General features: G+C 41.0%; 2 protein-coding genes across 2 annotated transcripts in view; one reads left to right on the forward strand and one right to left on the reverse strand.

Annotated features, from left to right (window-relative positions):
- Positions 1 to 21,667, reverse strand: part of LOC118421987 (transient receptor potential cation channel subfamily M member-like 2) — a 47,748-nt gene that overhangs the window by 20,840 nt on the left and 5,241 nt on the right. Inside the window, exons 7-17 of the mRNA XM_035829491.1 lie at positions 20,740 to 20,923; positions 16,601 to 16,739; positions 15,997 to 16,090; positions 15,222 to 15,346; positions 14,419 to 14,547; positions 12,174 to 12,233; positions 4,665 to 4,832; positions 3,994 to 4,172; positions 3,261 to 3,507; positions 2,618 to 2,773; positions 733 to 897 (exon numbers count right to left, since the gene is read on the reverse strand). Of these exons, the coding sequence (XP_035685384.1) occupies positions 733 to 897; positions 2,618 to 2,773; positions 3,261 to 3,507; positions 3,994 to 4,172; positions 4,665 to 4,832; positions 12,174 to 12,233; positions 14,419 to 14,547; positions 15,222 to 15,346; positions 15,997 to 16,090; positions 16,601 to 16,739; positions 20,740 to 20,923 (1,646 nt within the window). The remainder of the gene's footprint in view (positions 1 to 732; positions 898 to 2,617; positions 2,774 to 3,260; positions 3,508 to 3,993; positions 4,173 to 4,664; positions 4,833 to 12,173; positions 12,234 to 14,418; positions 14,548 to 15,221; positions 15,347 to 15,996; positions 16,091 to 16,600; positions 16,740 to 20,739; positions 20,924 to 21,667) is intronic.
- On the forward strand, positions 6,972 to 12,157 carry LOC118421463. The gene is made up of 4 exons (XM_035828763.1): positions 6,972 to 7,027; positions 7,612 to 7,703; positions 7,838 to 7,944; positions 8,271 to 12,157. Exons 1-4 carry the CDS (start codon positions 6,998 to 7,000, stop codon positions 11,723 to 11,725), a joined length of 3,684 nt encoding a protein of 1,227 aa, XP_035684656.1. The 5' UTR covers positions 6,972 to 6,997; the 3' UTR covers positions 11,726 to 12,157.

Consider the following 21,667-nt stretch of genomic DNA (forward strand, 5'->3'; position numbering starts at 1 on the left):
CACATAGAAACAAAAGCAATCACCATCCCTCATGGTTAATCTTATTATAATGGGAGCAGTCCGACAGGGGACAGAGGGAACAGGAAGATCATGTAACACAGCTGGGGAGGGGGGCACATAGAAACAAAAGCAATCAACATCCCTCATGGTTAATCTTATTATAATGGGAGCAGTCCGGACAGGGACAGGAGGAACAGGAAGATCATGTAACACAGCTGGGGAGGGGGGCAGATAGAAACAAAAGCAATCAACACCCCTTGTGGTGTAAATACACATGAATGGCAACAGTGCATAGACAGGGACAGTAAGAACAGGAATATCATGTGACGCAGCTCTGGGTAAAGTGAAAGAAAAAAATAGCATCCTTTGTGGTGTACGAGTGCACGACGTAAATTTCATGATTCTGTTAACTTTTGACAGTAACTGTTGCATCTCAAATTGATGGTACAAGAAAAATGTTTTGCATAAGGGTGCATGAAGTTTAAGCATCATTAAGTAAAGTATTGTCTTATATCTACCGTATTCTAAGGATGTCTACTTTGAACAATTCAGTATGTCTGTCAGTCATATCAGATTCTGTTAATAAGAATTAAAATATAAATGTTCAAACTTATTTTTCAATTAACATTTTTTCTAATGAATACAGCTTAATTAGAAACTTTCAGAAGATTTTTTTACAAGATTAGAGTAACACAAAGAATGGCAACTTTGAATAATGAATAATCAACCTACCACATGAGCCCAGTACTTGGTGATGGGGGCCGTCCACAGGGCCTTGACTCGGCGGAAGAAGTTCAGAAGGCAGGTGTTGAGGGTGCAGTTGCAGTGGTAGCCTGTACAGTACCGACAAGAAGCTTCGCAGCCCTCCTCCACTTGCCTCTCCACATGCTGGTATATCTGGAAAAGATGTACAACATAATTAGTACAAACTTGTACTGGGTACAATCATAATAGTTCAGAAGGCAGGTGTTGAGAGTACAGCTGCTACCCTGTACAGTACCGACGAGATACCTCACAACCTTCCTCTACCTGACGTTCTACGTGCTGGTATATCTGGGAAGATAATTCACAACATAATCAGCACAAACATTGTACATTGTAGGTAGTACGGTAGTACAATCATGGTTTAAAAGGCAGGTGTTGAGAGTACAGCTCCTAGACCGTACAGTACCTACAAGATGCCTTGCAGCCTTCCTCAACCTGCCTCTCCACATGCTGGTATATCTGGGGAGAAAATGCACTACATAAAACATGTACAATGTAGTTATTTATCATTTTTTTTCTGTGTTACAATCATAATGGATCAGTAGGCAGGTGTTGAGAGTGCAGCTGCAGTGGTACCCTGTACAGTGCAACACTATAACAGGTGCAAGAGAGAAACAGGCGCGCAAGAGAGAAGTAGGTGCACGAGCAAAACAGATGCGCAAGAGAGACAAAAGAGCACGAGAGAGAAAGATGTGCGCAAAAGAAAAACATATGCCCAAGAGAGAAACAAGTGCACAAAAGAAAAACAGATGCACAAGAGAGAAGCATGTGCACGCCAGAGAAGTAGGTGCGGCAGAAGCAGATACACCAAAGAAAAACAGTTGCGCAAGAGAGAAACAGATGCGCAAGAGAGAAACAGATGCACAAGAGAGAAACAGATGCGCAAGAGAGAAACAGATGCGCAAGAGAGAAACAGATGCGCAATAGAGAAACAGATGCGCAAGAGAGAAACAGGTGTGCAGGAGAGAAACAGATGTGCAAGAGAGAAACTGATGTGCAAGACAGAAACAGATGCGTAAGAGAGAAACAGATGCGCAAGAGAGAAACAGATGTGCAAGAGAGAAACAGATGCGCAAGAGAGAAACAGATGCGCAAGAGAGAAACAGATGCGCTAGACAGAAACAGATGCGCAAGAGAGTAAACAATTGGGCAAGAGAGAAACAGATGCGCAGAAGAAAAACAGGTGTGCAAGGGAGAAACAGATGCGCTAGAGAGAAACAGATGCGCAAGAGAAAAACAGATGCGCAAGAGAGAAACAGATGCGCAAGAGAGAAACAGATGCGCAAGAGAAACAGGTGCACAAGAGTGAAATAGGTGCTTGATAGAAAAACAGATGTGCAAGAGAGAAACAGGTGTGCAAGAGAGAAACAGATGCGCAAGAGAGAAACAGATGCGCAAAAGAGAAACAGGTGCGCAAGAGAGAAGCAGGTGTGTGCGAGAGAAACAGGTGCACGAGAGAGAAACAGGTGCTTGATAGAAAAACAGGTGCGCAAGAGAGAAACAGGTGTGCAAGAGAGAAACAGATGCGCAAGAGAGAAACAGATGCGCAAAAGAGAAACAGGTGCGCAAGAGAGAAGCAGGTGTGTGCGAGAGAAACAGGTGCACGAGAGAGAAACAGGTGTGCGAGAGAGAAACAGGTGCACAAGAGAGAAACAGGTGCGCAAGAGAGAAACAGGTGCAAGCGGGCTGGTGGCGGGGTTTGACTGCAAGCTGTCTCAAGAGCTTGCCTTGCTCCTCTACCTGATGCTCTACATGCTGGTATATCTGGGGAGAAAATGAACAACAACATATACAACATAATCAGTACAAACTTTACAATGTAGGTAAAACAGCAACAACATTATAGTATTACCGGGTTCTGGTAGACACTGTTCTGGATGCCACTCTGCTGACTCCCCCTCAAAAGTTCCTTTCTCCTCTGAGCCTTCTGCTCCTCAACGGTCGGCTTCAGGAACCGGAAGTCGATGAAGAAGAACATAGGGAAGATCAGGAAGGCACTGAGCAGGATCTGGAACAAAAACATCATCATACAGCATTATTTGTTTAACAATTTATTGCATCAATGGTGTAGACAGTCCTCCATGGAGTCTTTGAACACCAACATTTAATTTTGCTTTTAGTATCTGACTGAAGTCCCCAACCTAGCTATTATACATTGTATTAACAATCTGATGTTGACCTCTGGTAATTTTGACTAAGACTCAAAATCGTGGTCAAAAGTAAGTGTTCATCTTGAGAAAGGATGTGTAATACCTTTGATAATATCATACTTTTTAAATATGACTGTCATTTAAGGTGACCGTCCCATTTTTGCTCTTTATGAGGCCAGTAAAATTGTATTTGAGTGCTGATGTCAACCATTCCACATCAGATTCTGTCAGAAGGAACAATTTTTTGATTGAGTCAGAATAGGCCAACAGTAATTAAAGGCCACAATATGCTGTACCACAACTGTATCAACAGATGAACTTGAAGTTAGCGACGAGGAAACAAACCTTAAGCCAGCTGGGCAGGAAGCTTGCCATGGTCTTCTTCACACTGATCCCTCCCATATACTTCCTCTTAACCCACTTCCGACAGCAGGGATGCGCTATGAACTTCTTACACTTGCTGTCGTACGCGACCTCTATCGCCGTCTTGACCTTCAAGTCTGGGATCATCTCATTTAGGATGTCCGTGGCTTTCTTGGTCGACTCCTTGTATCCCGTGTCTAAGACACCGACTGCCAGGTCTTCATACTCACTGTTAGGGGAAGAATAATGAAAACAAATTTAATGTGAATGGTTTACAGAGACGTAGAAATGTTTGCAGACTCTGTGAAACTAAGTTAAATTTAGTGAGTCCACACCAATTTGATTTATTGGTTCAGTGATAATAAGGACATATTCAATTTTGCTAAGACTAGATTTCAAAGCCATATTATGATGAGTTTTATACAAACTATCAACTAGTACTGCTGCTTGAGTTCTGCATTTTGCATCATTATCATGATGTCTACTTTGATGGAAAAGTAAACATGTTGTTTTTGCTCCGTTCCTTCTTCTTCTTCAAATAAAGTCAACGACCTAGACCAGACCGCTGTCACCATGGTTACCGTAAAGTAGCAGGCACCCCATGGTGTTCGGTTACATAATGTAGCAAATGGCCTAATACAGACCTAGAGGGGCTTGGGTCTTAAATTGATTTGATAAGATTCTTATTAATAACAAGATTCTGAAGTATACATACACAACCAGGGTCTCCATCTCCTTCCGTAGTGTGGTGTCCTCCACAAACTTGGTGAGAGACATGTAGACCCGGCGGATGTAGAGCGCCAGCGGTATCGGGTCCTCGGTCTGTTCCCAGATGATCCGCACCAACCGCTGCTTGTTTACCAGGATCGCCCATAGCAACAGGTCCATCATCACCTAAGGAGGGAGGGGTATTCATAATCATTGTAGAATTTTCAAAGTTCATAAAAATGTCAGTGATAAGCTTAAAATTTTCATTACTGAGTAGAGGCCTTGATGTACTTTGTTGTCTTGAAATTTTTGTTGTCATTTAGTTTCCAGCTCATTTTGATCATCTTTAATTTATGTCTGTCATTTTAGAACATTTCAATGACATGTAGATTTAATGTAATAATAAAGTTTAGGCTCAGTATCTAGAAAATTTAATCTAAAAATCTCTATTGATGTGGCCTTTCAAATTTGAAGAAAAAGGGGTTTTAAAACATGAACAGTACTAATCTTGATCTCATAAACTTTAAATGCAATAATAAACACGATTTTTCTACATTTACCTAGTACCTATTATTAGTAAGTTTTCTTATGGAAGCTGCTGCTTTCTAGAACAGCAGTCAAACACCCAACCTATCATATATAAATCAAAACTGGTGCCATTTTTAAACATCCACACACCTTAGTTTTCTTCTGGAAGCTGCTGAGGCACATGAGCGCGGCCCTCTCCGTGTTTGGGCGCTCCTTGGTCGGGTCCTCGTGACAGAAGAAGTAGACTTCAACCTCCGCAATCTGACAGATCACCTTCTTCAGGGTGGTCAGGAAGTTGTCTGGGAGGACTCCAAAATCCTGAAAATAATAAATTTACAAATAGACTGAATTTATTTGGTGACATTTAATTTCATTTACACATGATCTATCAGCGTAGTCGAGAATTTGTATGTACACATGTAAGACAACTCCAAACTCCTAGCAATTGTAGGACTGTGAGTGTGTATACTATATGACCAAGACAATGAAGCAATATAATCATACAATAATTGGGCAGTAACTGTCATTTGATACAATTTTGCTATGCTATTATGACTGACAACAATGCTAGTCTGTTTTGACTGTCAGCCAACAATGCTAGACTAAGTCATTCCATAATGTCAAAATGAAAACATTCAACTTGGTGTGTGTGAAAAATATCAAAATCTTGTTGGTGTTGGTTTCCAGTGGGGATTTTATAGTATTACATAGTTAAAAAGTGATTCGGATTTGGGGAAACTTACAATTTAAGGCTGGGAGTACAAATGTGTGTGACTGTATAATCTAGTAAGTTGTAAAATTGAGACATTTTTGAAATACAATAAGTCCTGTACAAATGTATTTGCCTTCAGATATAAAGCATCTTAATAATCATAAAGAAATACATTATCTTAATAGTCGCACTGAAATGTGTAAAGGATTGTGAAGATACTGACTAAACCAGCATTCTAACTTACATAATGTACAATGTCTGTCTTTGCAATGTTATGTTTTCCCTCAAGCCTACTCTGCAGACTTCTGGAGTGGCATTTAGTTCCGTATATAGAGAGCGCTGATTTGCAATTTTCAACATGGGATAGGGTTCTTTATGCTGGGAAAGGGAGTTATACCCAGGAGAATAAGGTTGTCTATATTCTCTGCTTGGGTGCAGCAAATTCCCTTTACCTGCATAGAGAACAATTATTATAATTTGAAAATTGCCAATCAGCACTCCCACCAACAATAAATGCCAATCCACAAGGCAGCAAAGAAGGCTATGTTTTGCCCATGCTCTGAGGTATGCCTTTCATGTACACCCCAGCCAACCATGACTGTAAACATATCAGGTAACGTGGCTCCTTTCACCCCAGGTTCAGGCCCCAGGCTAAGGTTGCTATGGATTGAACAAAAGGTAACAAAAGACTGTTGACGTTAAAGGCATGACTAAATGGAAAGTCCCCACAGTGACAGTACTGGGGAATTCCAATGCTCTAAAACAAGTGGGACAAGCCAAGCCATTATCACCAGAACACGGGCAAGTCTCTTATATAATGCAGACAGGTTCACAGTTGTAGAGTATCAAACATCCAGGTGAGATTTAGACAACTTATTGACTGGCAATATTGTAAGGTAACAAGGTCTAAGCTTTGCTGACCTACCGTGTGTATGACTGTACAGTTACATTATGCTTTAAGACTAATTTCTAAATCATTGAAATGTATCTTGGCCCCAAGTAACTTTAAGCTCAGGCTATCAGCATGACATTTTCATGGCAACATTTTGTTTACAATCCTTTGATGTAGGGTGATCATCAGGAAAAAGACCCGAAAATGTCTGAAACCGACGTCACAAGCCTGGCTAACAAACTACAGGACTTGGAGTTGGGCCTCACGCGTCAGACTGGGAAAGAAAGTGGTCATGGGCAGGCTTTAAGAGAAGCCATTCTCAGCAGCGATAACTTAATGGAGTTAGAAGTCCTGAAAAGTCTTGGAGACCTGCATCTTGAGAAAGGCAAGCTCAGTAGAGATTCAGTAGACTTTGACAAGGCTGCTGCCCTGTATGCTGCTGCCCTTCTGCGCTGCACAAATCCAGACATGGGACAAACACTGGAACATCGTATCGGCTACATGGAGAAACTCTCCAGACAACTGCTGCAGGGGTACTCTCCAAACTTCCTGTGGTTGTCACAAGACTACTGGGGCACTGCTGACAGCAATGTCTTAAGGGTGGCAGAAATTTGTGACAAATTGATCAGAAAAACTAAAGGTATACCGTGGCACTCTGTTGAGGAGATCTACTCAAATACATTAGTCGCTGCAATTGCAAATGGTGACATGTTCTTGGAGGTTGAGGTTCTGAAATCACTTGGAGACCTCTACCTTGAAAAAGGCAAGAAAACCTCTGATGTATCCCAGTTCTCCAAGGCAGCTGCCATGTACAAGAGAGCCTTGACAAAAAGTGCAGATCCTGGAGCAAAACAGACTCTGGAACATCGCATCAAGCACATGGAGAAGATCAGAGAAGCAGTGAAGAAGGTATTTGATATCAAGCTGTTTAAGAAATAGAATCTGATACATTTATGTATTGAATACCATCATTATTTTGTGCTGTATTTACGACAACATGACTAATGTTTCCAAGCAAATCTATAGCTAGTACGTTCTATTTGGGGTCTGAATGATCAATTGATTCTGAATCATTGATTGAGTCTGGTTGCATATTATGCAATATTAATAATAATTAATATAAATGTTAATGTCAAAATATCAATTACAAATTGATGCAAAAATGCCACACATTTCTTCTAGTAAGTACATGTAATGAAGTATTGGAATTTCATACTTGTGACATGTGGTAGTCCTTAGACTAGTATAAATAGTCAAACATGAAAATCACCATGCATGGACAATGCAAATATGTAAGCCATAACTTGAATAACATTTTTTTTTTAAGTATGCTTGAAAAGGCTTATTTATTTCATAATTGAGGTCTCCAAAGTCACATTTGTGCTGTGCATTATATAGATATGCATGAATCTAAAGCATTGTCATGATAAACAAATACTGTAGCACAAGCACATTATATACAAAATATGACTTCCATTTTGAAATTTTAACAGAAACTATCAAGGCCGAAAGGAGGAAGATCCGGCATGGGACATCACTTGGGGAACATCAATCAAAACCAACATCTTCATTTTGATAAAACAAGGTGGGGGAATCTTAGTTTATAATTATCATTAATCTTCAAATGTTGATAAGAAGTTATCTTTGTCTGCCGATTGATAAATAACTGAAGATGACAAAATAATTCAATTTGATGATCATCTCATATTCTATTTCAAGTCAGTACCAAGGCCACCTTAAGAAGGCTGACTCCTCCCTTGCCAGGGCAGACCTGGACTCTGCAGAGCAGCATTTTGCAGCTGCACTCAAGGCAGTACATGAGAGAGGTAAGGGATAACTCTTACTGGCAATAATCATACTAACTTTCCGTTCAAATATGATTGTACAGTAAAATCAATTTTTTAATTCAGTAAATTGCATTAACTAGAGAAAGAGAGAAACAATTATAGTATTACATTAGTTAATACTTCAAAGTCAAAGATAATCATACTTGACAATCTCTGCCTGAAATATACATTTTAAACATTTATCTCCCCCTACATAAGAATGTAGGCTATTTTATGATTGCATGATTGTGCCATTTTGTTTCTGTACAAGTAGTTATTCCAACAAAAAATTAAAATGCCCAACACCATGGCTTTCTTTTCCCCAGATCCCACAGCCCAGCAGTACCAGAGAGAGGTGGAGCCCCTGTGCAAGTTGGGGGATGTCTACAGTAAGCGAGGTCAGCAGACAGGAGACGGGGGAGACTTTGTCAAGGCAGCAGCACTCTACAATGCAGCCATAGCCAGGTCAAATAATGAAGTCCTTAATGGTAACATAGTGACAGCTATTGTAGATGTAGAGAAGTCCTTTCTGAAATGTATCTTAGACATCAGTCATAATGTAAGCCTTCTAAATAAAGAAAACCACAAGAAACAGCTGAAGAAGATGCGAGACCAGATCAAGCTGGAGATGGAAACCATTGACCATCAGCTGGATCCCTATGTACATGATGAGGATGATCCACGTGTCAGAGTGATAGAGGCAAAACGAGCTCAGGCTGTCAGAAAGTTGTTTGAGAAGATTTCCCAGCAAAGGAAAGAGTTCATCAGCCTGCTTGTAGAAGAGTGTATTGGGTTAATGGGTCCCCCTCCCTGTAAGTATGCCCTGATAGGTTTGGGTTCACAGGCCACAGGACTGGTAACTCCATACTCAGACCTGGAGTTTGCCATCTTGATAGATGAAGAAAGTGAACAATATAAGTTGTATTTCCGTAACCTCACCCACTTTCTGCACCTCAAAGTGGTCAACTTGGGAGAAACCATTCTCCCAGCACTGGGAATAAAATCTTTCAATGACTTCTACTCCAAGAACCCACTTGACAGCTGGTACTATGACTCTGTTACACCTCGTGGATTTGCATTTGATGGCTCTATGCCAAAAGCAAGCAAGACTCCACTGGGCCAGCAGGGAACAAAGACCAAGCCACCCAGAGAACTCATCTGCACCCCAAACAACATGGTTTCAATTTTGCAAAATGATGTCACACTATACCTGAAGGAAGGATATCACCTTGCCACTATCTTGAGAAACCCATGCCTGATAGCAGGGGACCAGGATTTGATTGACATGTACATGGGCATCACAGTGGAGATACTACAAGCTAATGGGGGTAAAATGGCTCAACAACTGGCACAGGAGACACTTAGAGAAAATATCAAAAGCTATGATAGAAATGAAACAGTTACAGCAAAATTGATTGATGTAAAGAAAAAAATATATCGCTTCCCAGCTGTAGCAGTAGACTGCTTGGCACTATCTTCAGGCATCATACCTACCACAGTTTGGGAGACAATAGAGGAAATGGAAAACCAGCAAGTGATCAGTCCCAACAATGCACACCACCTGACAGTGCTTACCAGCATCTCAGCAGAACTCAGGCTCAGAACCTACATTGCAAATGGTGGACAGAAGGAAAACCTGTCAGCTTTGACATCAATGGAAACAACACAGCATATTAGGCAGGAATCATCCAAACAGACCAATGATGAAGAGCAAACAATTGCATTGAAAGCAGCTTTTCATGTACCAAATCAAAAGCAGCTTTTTAGATACTACCACACAGCAGTTCCACTTAAAAATGTTTTGTCTAAATTCATTGGAGATAAACCAACCCTTGGTCAGTTGTCTGACTTCTATGATGCTTCTTCCAGAGTGCAAGGAGATATGTACCATGAGCTATGCAAATATAGGCTGGCTATCAGCTACTTTGAAGAGGCTATTCATGCTGTAAAAAACGATCCTGAGAAAATGCAGCTGCTTCGCAAACTTGGAGTTGCTTGGGACAAAAGTGGTGATTACCAAAAAGCAATCAGCTACCATGAGCAGGCACTACAGATGTACAGGAGTATCTTTGGTCAGGCTACAGCACATTCTGAAATTGCTGTCATTCTCAACAACCTGGGGTCAGCCTTGATAGGTCTAGGCAAACACCATGAAGCACTCAGCTACCTAGAACAAGCACTACAAATGTCCAGGAGTATCTATAATCAGAGTACTGATCATCCTAACATTGACGACGTACTAAACAATATAGGACATGTGTGGTTTTGCCTAGGGGATTATAGAAGATCAATAAGGTACCACGAACTGATACTACAGAATCTGATGAAAAGAAGCATTCATGGTCAGACTTCTCACACAAGTATTGCCATCTTACTCAACAACTTGGGGACAGCCTGGCAAAGAATAGGTGAAAACAGTAAAGCAATCAACTACTTTGAACGGGCACTGCAGATGTACTGGAGTATCTATGGTCGGAGTACAGCACATCCTTATATTGCTGCATCAATCAATAACCTTGGAAAAACCTTGGTTGATGTAGGCGATCACAAAAAAGCCATCAGCTACTATGAACAAGCACTACAGATATACAGAACAATCTACATGTGTGGTGAGAGTGCAGGGCATCCATCAATTGTCATTTCATTAACCAACATAGGATCAGCTTGGGACAGATTGGGTGAGTACAAAAAAGCAATCAGCTACCATGAGCAGGCACTGCAGATGTCCAGGAGTATCTATGGTCAGGGTACAGAACATTCCAACATTGCCAGGTCACTTAACAACATTGGCACAGCATGGCATGGTTTGGGTGATTACATAAAAGCAATCAGCTACCATGAAGAGGCACTGAAGATGTATAGGGGTATCCATGGTCAGAATACCGTACATCCTGATATTGCCATGTCACTCAACAACTTGGGGTTTGCACGGAACTTACATGACTTCAAGAAATCAGGGAATAATCTGTCTTTTAGAAAACTTAATGGCATCACCGACATAGAACAGGCACTGCAGATGTATAAGAGTATCTATGGTCAGAATATGGCACACCCTGACATTGCCACCTCACTCAATAACCTGGGGATAGCCTGGCAAAATTCAAGGGATCACGCAAAAGCAGTTCATTTCTATGAACAGGCTCTACAGATGAAGAGGAGAATTTTTGGACAGTTTACACCACATGCCGATACTGCAGTGTCACTCCACAATTTAGGAAATGCTTTGTGTGACCTGGGTGATCACAGAAAAGGAATCACCTACTGTGAACAGGCACTTCAGATGCGCAGGAGTATCTATGGTGAAAACGCAGCACATCTTGAAATTGCAACTTCACTAAAAGTTCTTGGTGGGAATTATGCAGATTTTGGAGATCACAGAAAAGCAATCAGCTACCTTGAACATTCAGTACAAATGAGGCGGAAAATCTATGGTGAGAACACAGCACATCCTGACATTGCAACTTCACTTAACAATTTAGCTCATGCATTTCAATGTGTGGGAAATCATCAAAAAGCAAACAGCTTCTATGAGCAGGCACTGCAAATGTTCAAAAGAATCTATGGTCAGAGTACAGCACATGCTGACATTGCCAGCACACTAACCAACATGGCTTCAACCTGGAATTTGCTTGGTTATCACAGCAAAGCCATCAGAGTCTGTCAAGAAGCCTTGGCTATGGCAAGACAGGTTTACCCTCAAGACAAAAGTCACCCACTGATAAAAGTAATTGAAAGAAACATTGCAGTGATAGAAAAAAAAAATCAGCAGATGTACAAGTAAATGTACTGACAAAAATCTTCAAGAATCAAACAATTTAGCACACGCAAGATAGCACAACGTACAAGATTCTATCTGAAACATCTTTAAATCTCCCATTGATTGATGATCATTGTTGCAGACTACTAGTTAAGTAAACATCTTACAGAGTGCTTGCAAATTAGCATTTTTGATATGCTTTAGTTAGTAGAAAGTACCACATACACTCAATCTGGTATCAAACTTGTACAATTTTGTAAAAATCAGGGATACACTACAATGTACAATTGTGATGGCCAAACCAATGTTTGTTGAAATACACACTGTCAGCTTGCACCAACTTTAAGTGCTGTCATGTGGTGATTTTTGACTGTCACATTCAAAATCAAAGTTAAATTAGACAAGAGTTAGACAGTGTACATGTATTTACTGAAATTATTGGTCTGACATCATGACAAAAACTGTGACTTACAGGCAGGTTGTACCCCATGGCTCCAAACACTCCCTTGATAAATTCCCTGTCATCGGCTTTCTGCAAAATGAATATAGATAGTGCTTAAAATTACAAAAATGCAACAGTTGCAGTCTCAATTATATGTCAAAGAAATGCACACTGCCCCCCCTCCCACACACACATGTACACACAGATACATGACTGTACACATACACACACTTGTCAAACACTCACACACACACAGTCACACAAACACACACACAGTCACACATACAAATGCACACACACACACAGTCACACATACAAACGCACACACACACACACACACACACACATACACACTCATGGATGCACACACACAGTCACAGTGTCAGAAACACACAGTCAGACACACACACAGACACGCATGGATGCACAGTTGCACAGGTGTATGGAAGGTATGGCACGATGGTCTTCTTTTCAAATTAAGCCAACTAGGGATATCTGGTTCACTTCTTCAATGGATACAATCTTATCTCACAAATCGGAAGCAGAGAGTTGTCATTAATGGGGCATGTTCCGACTGGCTACCGATTAACGCAGGTGTCCCACAGGGGTCGCTTTTGGGCCCACTCCTTTTCCTAGTTTTTATTAACGATTTAGTGGACAACTTGCAAACTGATGCCAATCTTTTTGCTGATGACACGTCTCTTGTGGAAGTAGTTTTGGATCCGCTCGTCTCAGCAAATAGATTGAACCATGATCTTAGAATGGTGGGTGAATGGTCGGACCAGTGGCTGGTAACTTTTAATCCCCTTAAAACTGAACTGATGACATTCTCCATGAAAAGGGTCAAAGTCTATCACCCACCATTAGTGTTTAAAGGAGTTGTGCTTAAGGAAGTTGACTCTCACAAGCATTTGGGCTTGAACTTGAAACGTGACTTGTCCTGGTCATATCACGTGTCTACATTGATTACCAAGGCAATGAAGCGAATCAATCTTCTGAAGAGGATATCATATTTTGTTCCTCGGGGAACATTAGAAACTCTGTATGTCACTATGATTCGTCCATTACTTGAATATGCTGACATTGTTTGGTGTGGCCTTCTCGGCAAAGATTGTGATCTTCTTGAGTCTGTCCAGATGGCCGCGGCACGAGTTTGTACCGGAGCCATGAGAGGCACTAAACATGAGAGCTTGTTAGCCGAGGTTGCATGGGACACACTAGCGGACAGAAGGAAAAAGCACCAGTTGATTCAGTTTTGGAAAATTATGAATGGTCTCGCACCACTGTACTTACATAATATTATCCCTCCACGTATCTGTGATACGGTCCCTTACAACCTTCGCGCAAACCAAAACCTTACTTCCATTGCCTGTAAAACTGAAAAGTATAAAAGATCCTTCCTACCTTCAACTGTTCACTTGTGGAATGAACTGCCTACGAATGCTAAAGCCGTCCTTTCGATCAACACTTTCAAAAAAGAGCTAGACTCACTATTCAACAAGCCGACAAAATACTCCCATTTCTCTTATGGCCAAGGTCGTTCCACAGTTCATCTTACAAGGCTCCGTCTAAACTTCAGTCAGTTAAACTACCATCTATTTCAACACCATTGTATTGATTATCCTACATGCAAATGCGGATATATCATTGTGAAACAACCGAACATTATCTACTACACTGCACACTCTATACTAGCCAAAGAAGTTCTTTGTTATCGGCTGTCTCAAATATTATAGTAGACCTAAAGCACCTCAACGACACTACTTTATGTACTTTACTGTTATCAGGATCAACATCTCTCTCACATCAACAGAACTGTAACATTTTTGATCTTGTCATTACCTATATCCATTGTACAGGCAGGTTCTCCTAATTGATTCAGCACCAACTTGTCTTGTTTAAATTTATTTTTCTGTTATCCATTTTGTACTTATGTATGTAATGTCGTTTACTATTCTTGTTTTATGCGTATGTTTCTTGAGTAGAAGGCTTAATATAAGCAATTTGTGCTTTCCGCCTCATACTCGCAAAATATATGTGAATAAATAAAAAAAACAGTTGCACACACACACACCAACATACACACACACACACAGTACATACCTCAAACAGTCTCCTGTATCTGCTCATAGTCAGGAAGACCCCGGGTCAAAGCCCTGAGACAGAAACAGCCACACACACATGCACACACACGCACACACACACACACACACGGGCACACACAAACACACACATACACATACTGTTACATGTAGACACATATACATGTACGTACCTCGAACAGTCTCCTGTACCTGCTCCTAGTAAGGAAGTCCCCCGGGTCGAAGCCCTGAGACAGAAACAGCTCCACAAACTCCTCCCGGTCCTTCTTCAGTAGAGCCTTCTCAAACAGACGCGGTGGGATCTGGGGGGAAAGATTGTGTTACATACATACATCAACGACCGGAGGTCGGGACCAGGCTAGTACATATTTCACTCCATAGAGGCATCTATATGTAAGATTGTGTTGACTAACTCAGATCTAACCAGAGCTGAGATGCAATATGTAGTCGACTGTACCAAAGTTGCTGTACTTTTTGATGCATTAAAAAGGCTTCAGAATCTTTATTATTTTCCTCTAATGCAAAATTACTATAATTAGTATTTTCTTCATCTTGAAGTTCTCTTTTCTCCCACCAATTTTTCACAAGAAAGACAGACCGACATTACATCATGATCATCTAAAATGTAAACCAACTGTTCTGTCCTGAACACTGTAAGTCTTTTCAACCATAATATGCAACTTGGTGGGCCTTAGTGTAGTAAGTCTAGTAATTATCAACTCTACGATGTCGTGCATTTCTGCCATTTCTGAGTTGCTGGCTGCTGGTAAATACACACACCATAAAGATGGCTATTAGGAAAGAGAGGTGGTGCCATTGTGCCCTTTAGATATAATGTTACCTAAAAAAAAAGGATATGGTGTCAAAGATTATGTGAAATCTGGCAGCGGAGGATATAATTGACAAGTCATTGACTGTAAGGTTTGTTTTCTTCGGTGTCAGAGAAGGGAAACATGTAAAATACAACAGAGTTTACTTTGATATTGTCTGGGAAATACGGAGACTGGAAGATCTCGGACAGCGCCAGGTCAGGTCTGTTCCACTGCAAGGTCAGCTGAAGGTCACTCTGCACCACATTGTCATCGGAAACATCTGCCTGAGCTGAAGGCAGAAATAAAAGAAAGAGTCTGTTTCCTGTTTGTTTGTTTACATCACAGTAGTCATGACAACATTAAATGGTCACAAGACATAATGTTACTCAGTACTTTGGTTCCTACAAAATGTACAATCTGCAAATTCTTTTCAATAACAGCTGCTGTTATCATATATAGCACAGGTCATGGGCATGAGTCTTAAAAGGTCGGAGGCCACTTTCGCTGAATCTCTCATATCACTGATTTTGAGTTCACCTTAATATGTTTACTTTCTGTAAATTTAAAATCATAATTTTTGTTGTATATTTCAATCTGTTTTGTCTCATTTTAGTCTGGACTCCATGAAGAGTAGTGATAATGCTAGTTCACCTTTATTCGTGGGGTAACCTATATCCGATTAAAAACAGGATACTTAGGGATACCACGTAGATGGACGGTGGTTTCTAATCAGTGCTTTTTTCAATATAATGCAGTTTGAGACCACCGTTAGTCAACTTGATATCCCGAAATACCCTGGTGTTAAATTCAACGGATAAAGGTTACCCCGCGAATAAAGGTGAACTAGAGTTATATCACTGATGAAGATTGAACCAAACCAAACTGTCTGAGGGCAGAATGTTGTCTGCTGGGTGTATGGAATCAGTCAAGTAATCTCACCTTTCAAGATGGCCGTCAGGATGTACTTATCAAGATTCTCCAGGTCGTCATGGAAACCTTGCACTTCTAGGATGCTGAGGAACACCTGGTCCTCCTGTCAGTGATAAGAAATTAGTGATGAAATAAAAAAAAAAGTTCAACAACAGTTCAGGTATAATTTTGTTCAGTAAGGCATTGATGATGAGCCCATACTGCAGAAAAAGTTACCTGATGAACCCATACTGCAGAAATAGTTACCTGATGAACCCATACTGCAGAAATAGTTACCTGATGAACCCATACTGCAGAAATAGTTACCTGATGAACCCATACTGCAGAAATAATTAACCTGATGAACCCATACTGCAGAAATAGTTACCTGATGAACCCATACTGCAAAAATAGTAACCTGATGATCCCATACTGCAGAAATAGTTAACCTGATGAACCCATACTGCAGAAATAGTAAACCTGATGAACCCATACAGCAGAAATAGTTACCTGATGAACCCATACTGCAGAAATAGTAACCTGAATGTAGCATTTTAATTACTATCAGATTTTTTTCTTTATAAAAAAACTACGATCTTTTAAGCAAAGTTGATTGCCCTTGATGTTGCCTGACCTTGATGGCGTCGTTAACACAGTCGATGATCGACTCCTTCAGCTCCTGGACCTCCTCCTGAGACAACTTGGGGAATGTCTTAAAGATCCTCCTGGACAGCTCCGCCCTTAAGTACTGCATCCAGTCTTCCTGAGGAGGTCTGTAGTAATGCAAGGACATTATATGATATAATATTGAGTAATGTCAAGAAGAAGAAATAACTGTGTCTTAGAAATCATTGCAAACAGCTTTACTCTTAAGTACTGCATCCAGTCTTCCTGGGGAGGCCTGTAGTAAAATATCATGACAAGAGAAGTGTCTTAGAAGTGTCTTAGAAAACATCTGTAATCTTAAGTATAAAACAAATAGGTACTGCATCCAGTCTTCCTGCAGAGGCCTGTAGTAGTTAAATGTCAACTTGAAGACATTAAGAGAAGTGTCTTAGAAATGTCTTAAAAATCATATCGGACAGCTTTACTCTTAAGTATTGTATCCAGTCTTCCTGGGCAGGCCTGTAGTAATGTAAAGACAAAGAGAAGTGTCTTAGAAATGTCTTAGAAAACATCCCAGACAGCTCCACTCTTAAGTACTGTATCCAGTCTTCCTTGGGAGGTCTGTAGTAATGTCAAGACAATGGAAGTGTCTTAGAAATGTCTAAGAAAACATCTTTAAGCTTAAGTAAACAAATACCTAATCCAGTCGTCCTGAGAGGCCTGTAGTTAAATGTCAAGACAAAGAGAAGTGTGTTAGAAATGTCTTACAAATCATCCCCGGCAGCTTCAATCTTAATTAAAAAAAATAATAAGTACTGCATCCAGTCTTCCTGAGGAGGTCAGAGTCTGTAGTAATGTTCAAGACAAAGAGAAGTGCTTCGAAATGTCTTAGAAATCATCCCAGACAGCTTTACCCTTAAGTGATGATGACCCTTAACTACTGCATCCAGTCTTTCTGAGGAGGCCTGTTGCACATAGTGTCAAGACAATGAAAGAGACCCTGAAACTGAAACTGTTGGCATGTTGATTTATTTTCTTTGTGTCACCTTGTTCTCATGCCTTTATATTTATTAATATTTTTATACTCCATAAACGAACAACTCAAATTTAAGTAGCCCCTTTAAGTCTTTTAAAAAGAATTAACCGTCACGGTTCTTGGTGCATGGGAGACCAATGTGCAGATGTTGGCACATTGGCGCACCAAATCCGTACTGTGATTTGGGCACAGATTAGCCAAGGAGGCTCGGTGGGCGTTGCTCCACTATCTGGGAAAGTTGTGTGCAATGCATCTGACTCAAACTAGCATTTTGAAATTGTGCAAAGCTCTTTGACCTAAGCATATAATCTGTGTTTATTTTACTCAATCCAAAATCTGGTCCACTGATTTTATTCAGATCCGTTTTTTTGTTCAGACCTGTATCTGATCCGCTGGACCAACATCGGGGCATGGTGGGTTACATTTATACCAACAGCATACTGCAACACACAGTGGCACATGGAGTGTCAGTCACCTCAGCTATGTCACACGTCTTTATTGCAAGGACCAGGGACAAATAAAAGGATCCTCAGAGTGTAAACAAATATGTCAATTCTAGGTTTAACATGGACCGGTGAATCAACGTATTGAGATATTAAAACTGACTTTAGGCCAGACAAATGTAATTTCCTGGTTCCAAGAATTTAGCAAAATGTTAAAATGAGATCCAGCAATAATAATTAAGTGACTGTCAGGAATAGATAAAAAAGATCATCTAATTTTCCAACTTTCTTGTTGGTACAGTCCAAAAAATGGACCAGACCTATAGTATTATGCCTTGGTTCACTCAGGTGTCTGGATTGAATACAATCCTATTGGAGTTTTTCTCCCTGCCTGTTACTTTAATATTATGATTGTGCTCTAACTTGCTATATTTTCACTTTAAACAAGCCAAAAACCAACAAAACACGTGGCTTTACATTGGACGTAGCATCCAACAGTGGCACCATATGGGAAATTCTGTGGCGATAACTTACATGTATTTCAAGCACCTGTAGCAGTTAAGCTCGAAAAGCTCTAGCAAATAAAAGGCAGGCCTTGGAATTTTGGCACATGGATGCCTGTCTCCTTACAGTCTAATAGAAGTCAGCTTAAATGTCATTTAAACATGCCCCGGTTATGTGAGCTATTTCGCAATCTCTCACAAGGGAGCCAAGGAAAACCTTGGACGAATACTGGAAACCTTCGAAGGTAAACAAACACACCTCCTCTGGGTCTAGTAGACTCCAGACTCCGCATGTTTTTCATGTAGTAGTAAGTTGTAGTATCCACTATCCAGTATTTGATTATACTGCTGCTGGGGTCACTGACACAGGGGTAGGCAGCAGTCAGATAGTCTTCATACCGCGCCTCCATGCGGCTCTGTCCAGTGGGTCGACCCGTTAGACCGCACTCCTTGATGTCCCTCCTAACACACTCCATCCAAGTTTTTCTCGGTCAACCACGACCCCTGTTGCCTGACAGTTCGTGGTTCTAGAATTTTCTGAGAGCAGACATAATTCACTGGATATCTAATGGCAGCAGTGACACTGTGGACCGACAGTCTCTTTACTTGCCGAAATAAATCCGAAAGTCAATTTGCACATATTGTACATTCTTCTGTGAAAGGAATTGGAGAGACAGGGGCATGGCCTTGGGCATGTTTGCTGTCTCCCTTGAATTTCACATCATTGCCATGGTCAATATGAGGTTTGTCCTATTAATAAATACTGGGGTTATTCACCTTTGGTTCTTGCCCTTCTCTTCTTCAGGCTTTAAGTCTCAGGATCTGATGATTGTTGTTGTTGTTTATTAAGAAACCTTTTAGCCCTCACGGGCTAATCTTCCAAGGTTCAATCAACATGAATACATACATTTTAAAAAATACAACAATCACAAAGTATTTACAATAGAGTGCAATAGAGTACAGTGTCTAGAGGTCAGAGGTCTAGATGACAATGTTTGAGATAGCTTGTTTAAAACTGGACAATGTGCACAGTGACTTAATGTCAGATGGCAATGAGTTCCAGAGCATAATTGCTCGGTACAGAAATGTACGTTTTCCACTGTTTGTTTTAGGTTTGGGTAGTCTGAAGTTGTTGGATACAGAAAATCTAGTATTATATATGTGGGATGAATTAACTGCTATGAAAGAATTGTACACATTTTGTGGTTCGTGGCTAGTGAGGATTTTGAAGAACATAATTGATAACATAAGGTTAAAGTCCTTCAGGTACCAGATGGTGCATAGGGTGGCAACCATCAGCATTTCTGCAGCCCTTGGGCCACACAACTTTGTGCAATCACTACAGTAGGGGGCTATACCACTGGTAGTGGTGTATGTGTTTAACTTCAAAAAGTCATAATCTTTCACAAATGCTGAGTGCTTAGCAGAGAAAGGCATATGTAGCACACACCCCTGTACTATACAAAATGGGACTTGAACCCCTTACCAGATGATCCAGAAGCAAATTTAAACTACTCACCTTTCTTTGATCTCCTCATAAGCGAAGGCCAGCAGATCGGCAGCCTTGCCACTTCCCTTCAGTAGCAGAACGGGAGTCTCCTGATGTACACACCCCTGTACATACTGTACTATACAAAGCTGGATTTGAACCCCTTACCAGATGATCCAGAAGCAAAAATACCCACCTTTCTTTGATCTCCGCATAAGCAAAGGCCAGCAGATCGGCAGCCTTGCCGCTTCCCTTCAGTAGGAGTACAGGAGTCTCCTGTTGCACACACCCCTGTATGTACTATATACTGTACTATACAAAGTGGGACTTGAACCCCTTACCAGACGATCCAGAAGCAGAATTACCCACCTTTCTTTGATCTCCTGGTAAGCGAAGGCTACCAGATCCGCAGCCTTGCTGCTTCCTTTCAACAGGAGTACAGGAGTCTCCTGTTGTACACACCCCTGTACGTACTGTATACTGGGCTGGATTTGAACCCCTTACCAGATGATCCAGAAGCAAATTCAAACTACCCACCTTTCTTTGATCTCCTCGTAAGCAAAGGCTAGCAAGTCAGCAGCCTTACCACTGCCCTTCAGTAGGAGTACAGGAGTCTCCTGTTGCACACACCCTTGTACGTACTGTATACTGGGCAGGAATCAATCCCCTAATACTGTTATTACGTACTGCACCCACCTTTCTTTGATCTCTTCATACGCAAAGGCCAGCAGATCGGCAGCCTTGCCGCTTCCCTTCAGTAGGAGTACAGGAGTCTCCTGTTGTACACATCCCTGTACATACTGTATACTGGCCGGGCCTCCCTGCACCAACACACACACCACGGGGTTCGCCTTCTTTCTGGAGGTGGTCCCGGGAAGAACTGCACATACAAATGTAGAAGGCAAAATCATATGTACATGTAAATGACTCTGAGTACTTACATGTATCTTGAACCAAAATGCTAATGAAAACGATATGATATATGTTCCGTCTTAAGTTTGCTGAGTTGGACAGAACATGAAATTATGTTCAATTATTTTAGTAACTGTTGGAATCAGGGATCTGTCATTTCACTAGATGGGTTTCACTTTCAAAAGAACAGTAAAATTTATTAGCATCTGGCTTTGTCTAAGAGGGTTACAAGGACGCAGTGCCCCCATGCCCTGGCCACGTGCCCTATTACCCAGGGGAGCAGATTTTCTGACAACCATAAGATTCAGATTGACAATGGATGCTACTAGTTCATATGTGGCCAGTCTTCAACATATTAACTGGCTCTAGGTCAAGATACAGAGTAACCTTTTTATGGCAAGAGAGAGACGAGCTTGGAGACAGCTCTTCATGTCTACATTTGTACCTTGTCCCCCAAAGAGATCGGGAGGTCAAGGAACTACTAGATAGCTAGGAATCTACTGTTATCTAAAAGGAAACAGGTCGTATCATTGTAGACCTGTCGGGGGGGAACTGTAGTGGTACTGAGGATTGTGCTGAGATATAGGTACGTTGTACTTCCGTAAATAGTTTCATCAGGTTGGTAGATCAATTGAACAAAATCTTCTTCGTTACACAACCTTCTTTTAATTCTTCCGTAACATTTATACGTTAACGGGGCTTCTGGAGTTGT

Source organism: Branchiostoma floridae, chromosome 8, assembly GCF_000003815.2.
Source record: "Branchiostoma floridae strain S238N-H82 chromosome 8, Bfl_VNyyK, whole genome shotgun sequence".
Classification (NCBI taxonomy): domain Eukaryota; kingdom Metazoa; phylum Chordata; class Leptocardii; order Amphioxiformes; family Branchiostomatidae; genus Branchiostoma; species Branchiostoma floridae.

Bases quoted from the DNA above. Each gene is read 5' to 3' on its own strand.
- LOC118421463 (XM_035828763.1), top strand. From the start codon at position 6,998: ATGGAGAAGATCAGAGAAGCAGTGAAGAAG. The intron at 7,028-7,611 runs GTATTTGATATC...AAATTTTAACAG, and splicing joins TCAGAGAAGCAGTGAAGAAG to AAACTATCAAGGCCGAAAGG. The intron at 7,945-8,270 runs GTAAGGGATAAC...TCTTTTCCCCAG, and splicing joins CAAGGCAGTACATGAGAGAG to ATCCCACAGCCCAGCAGTAC.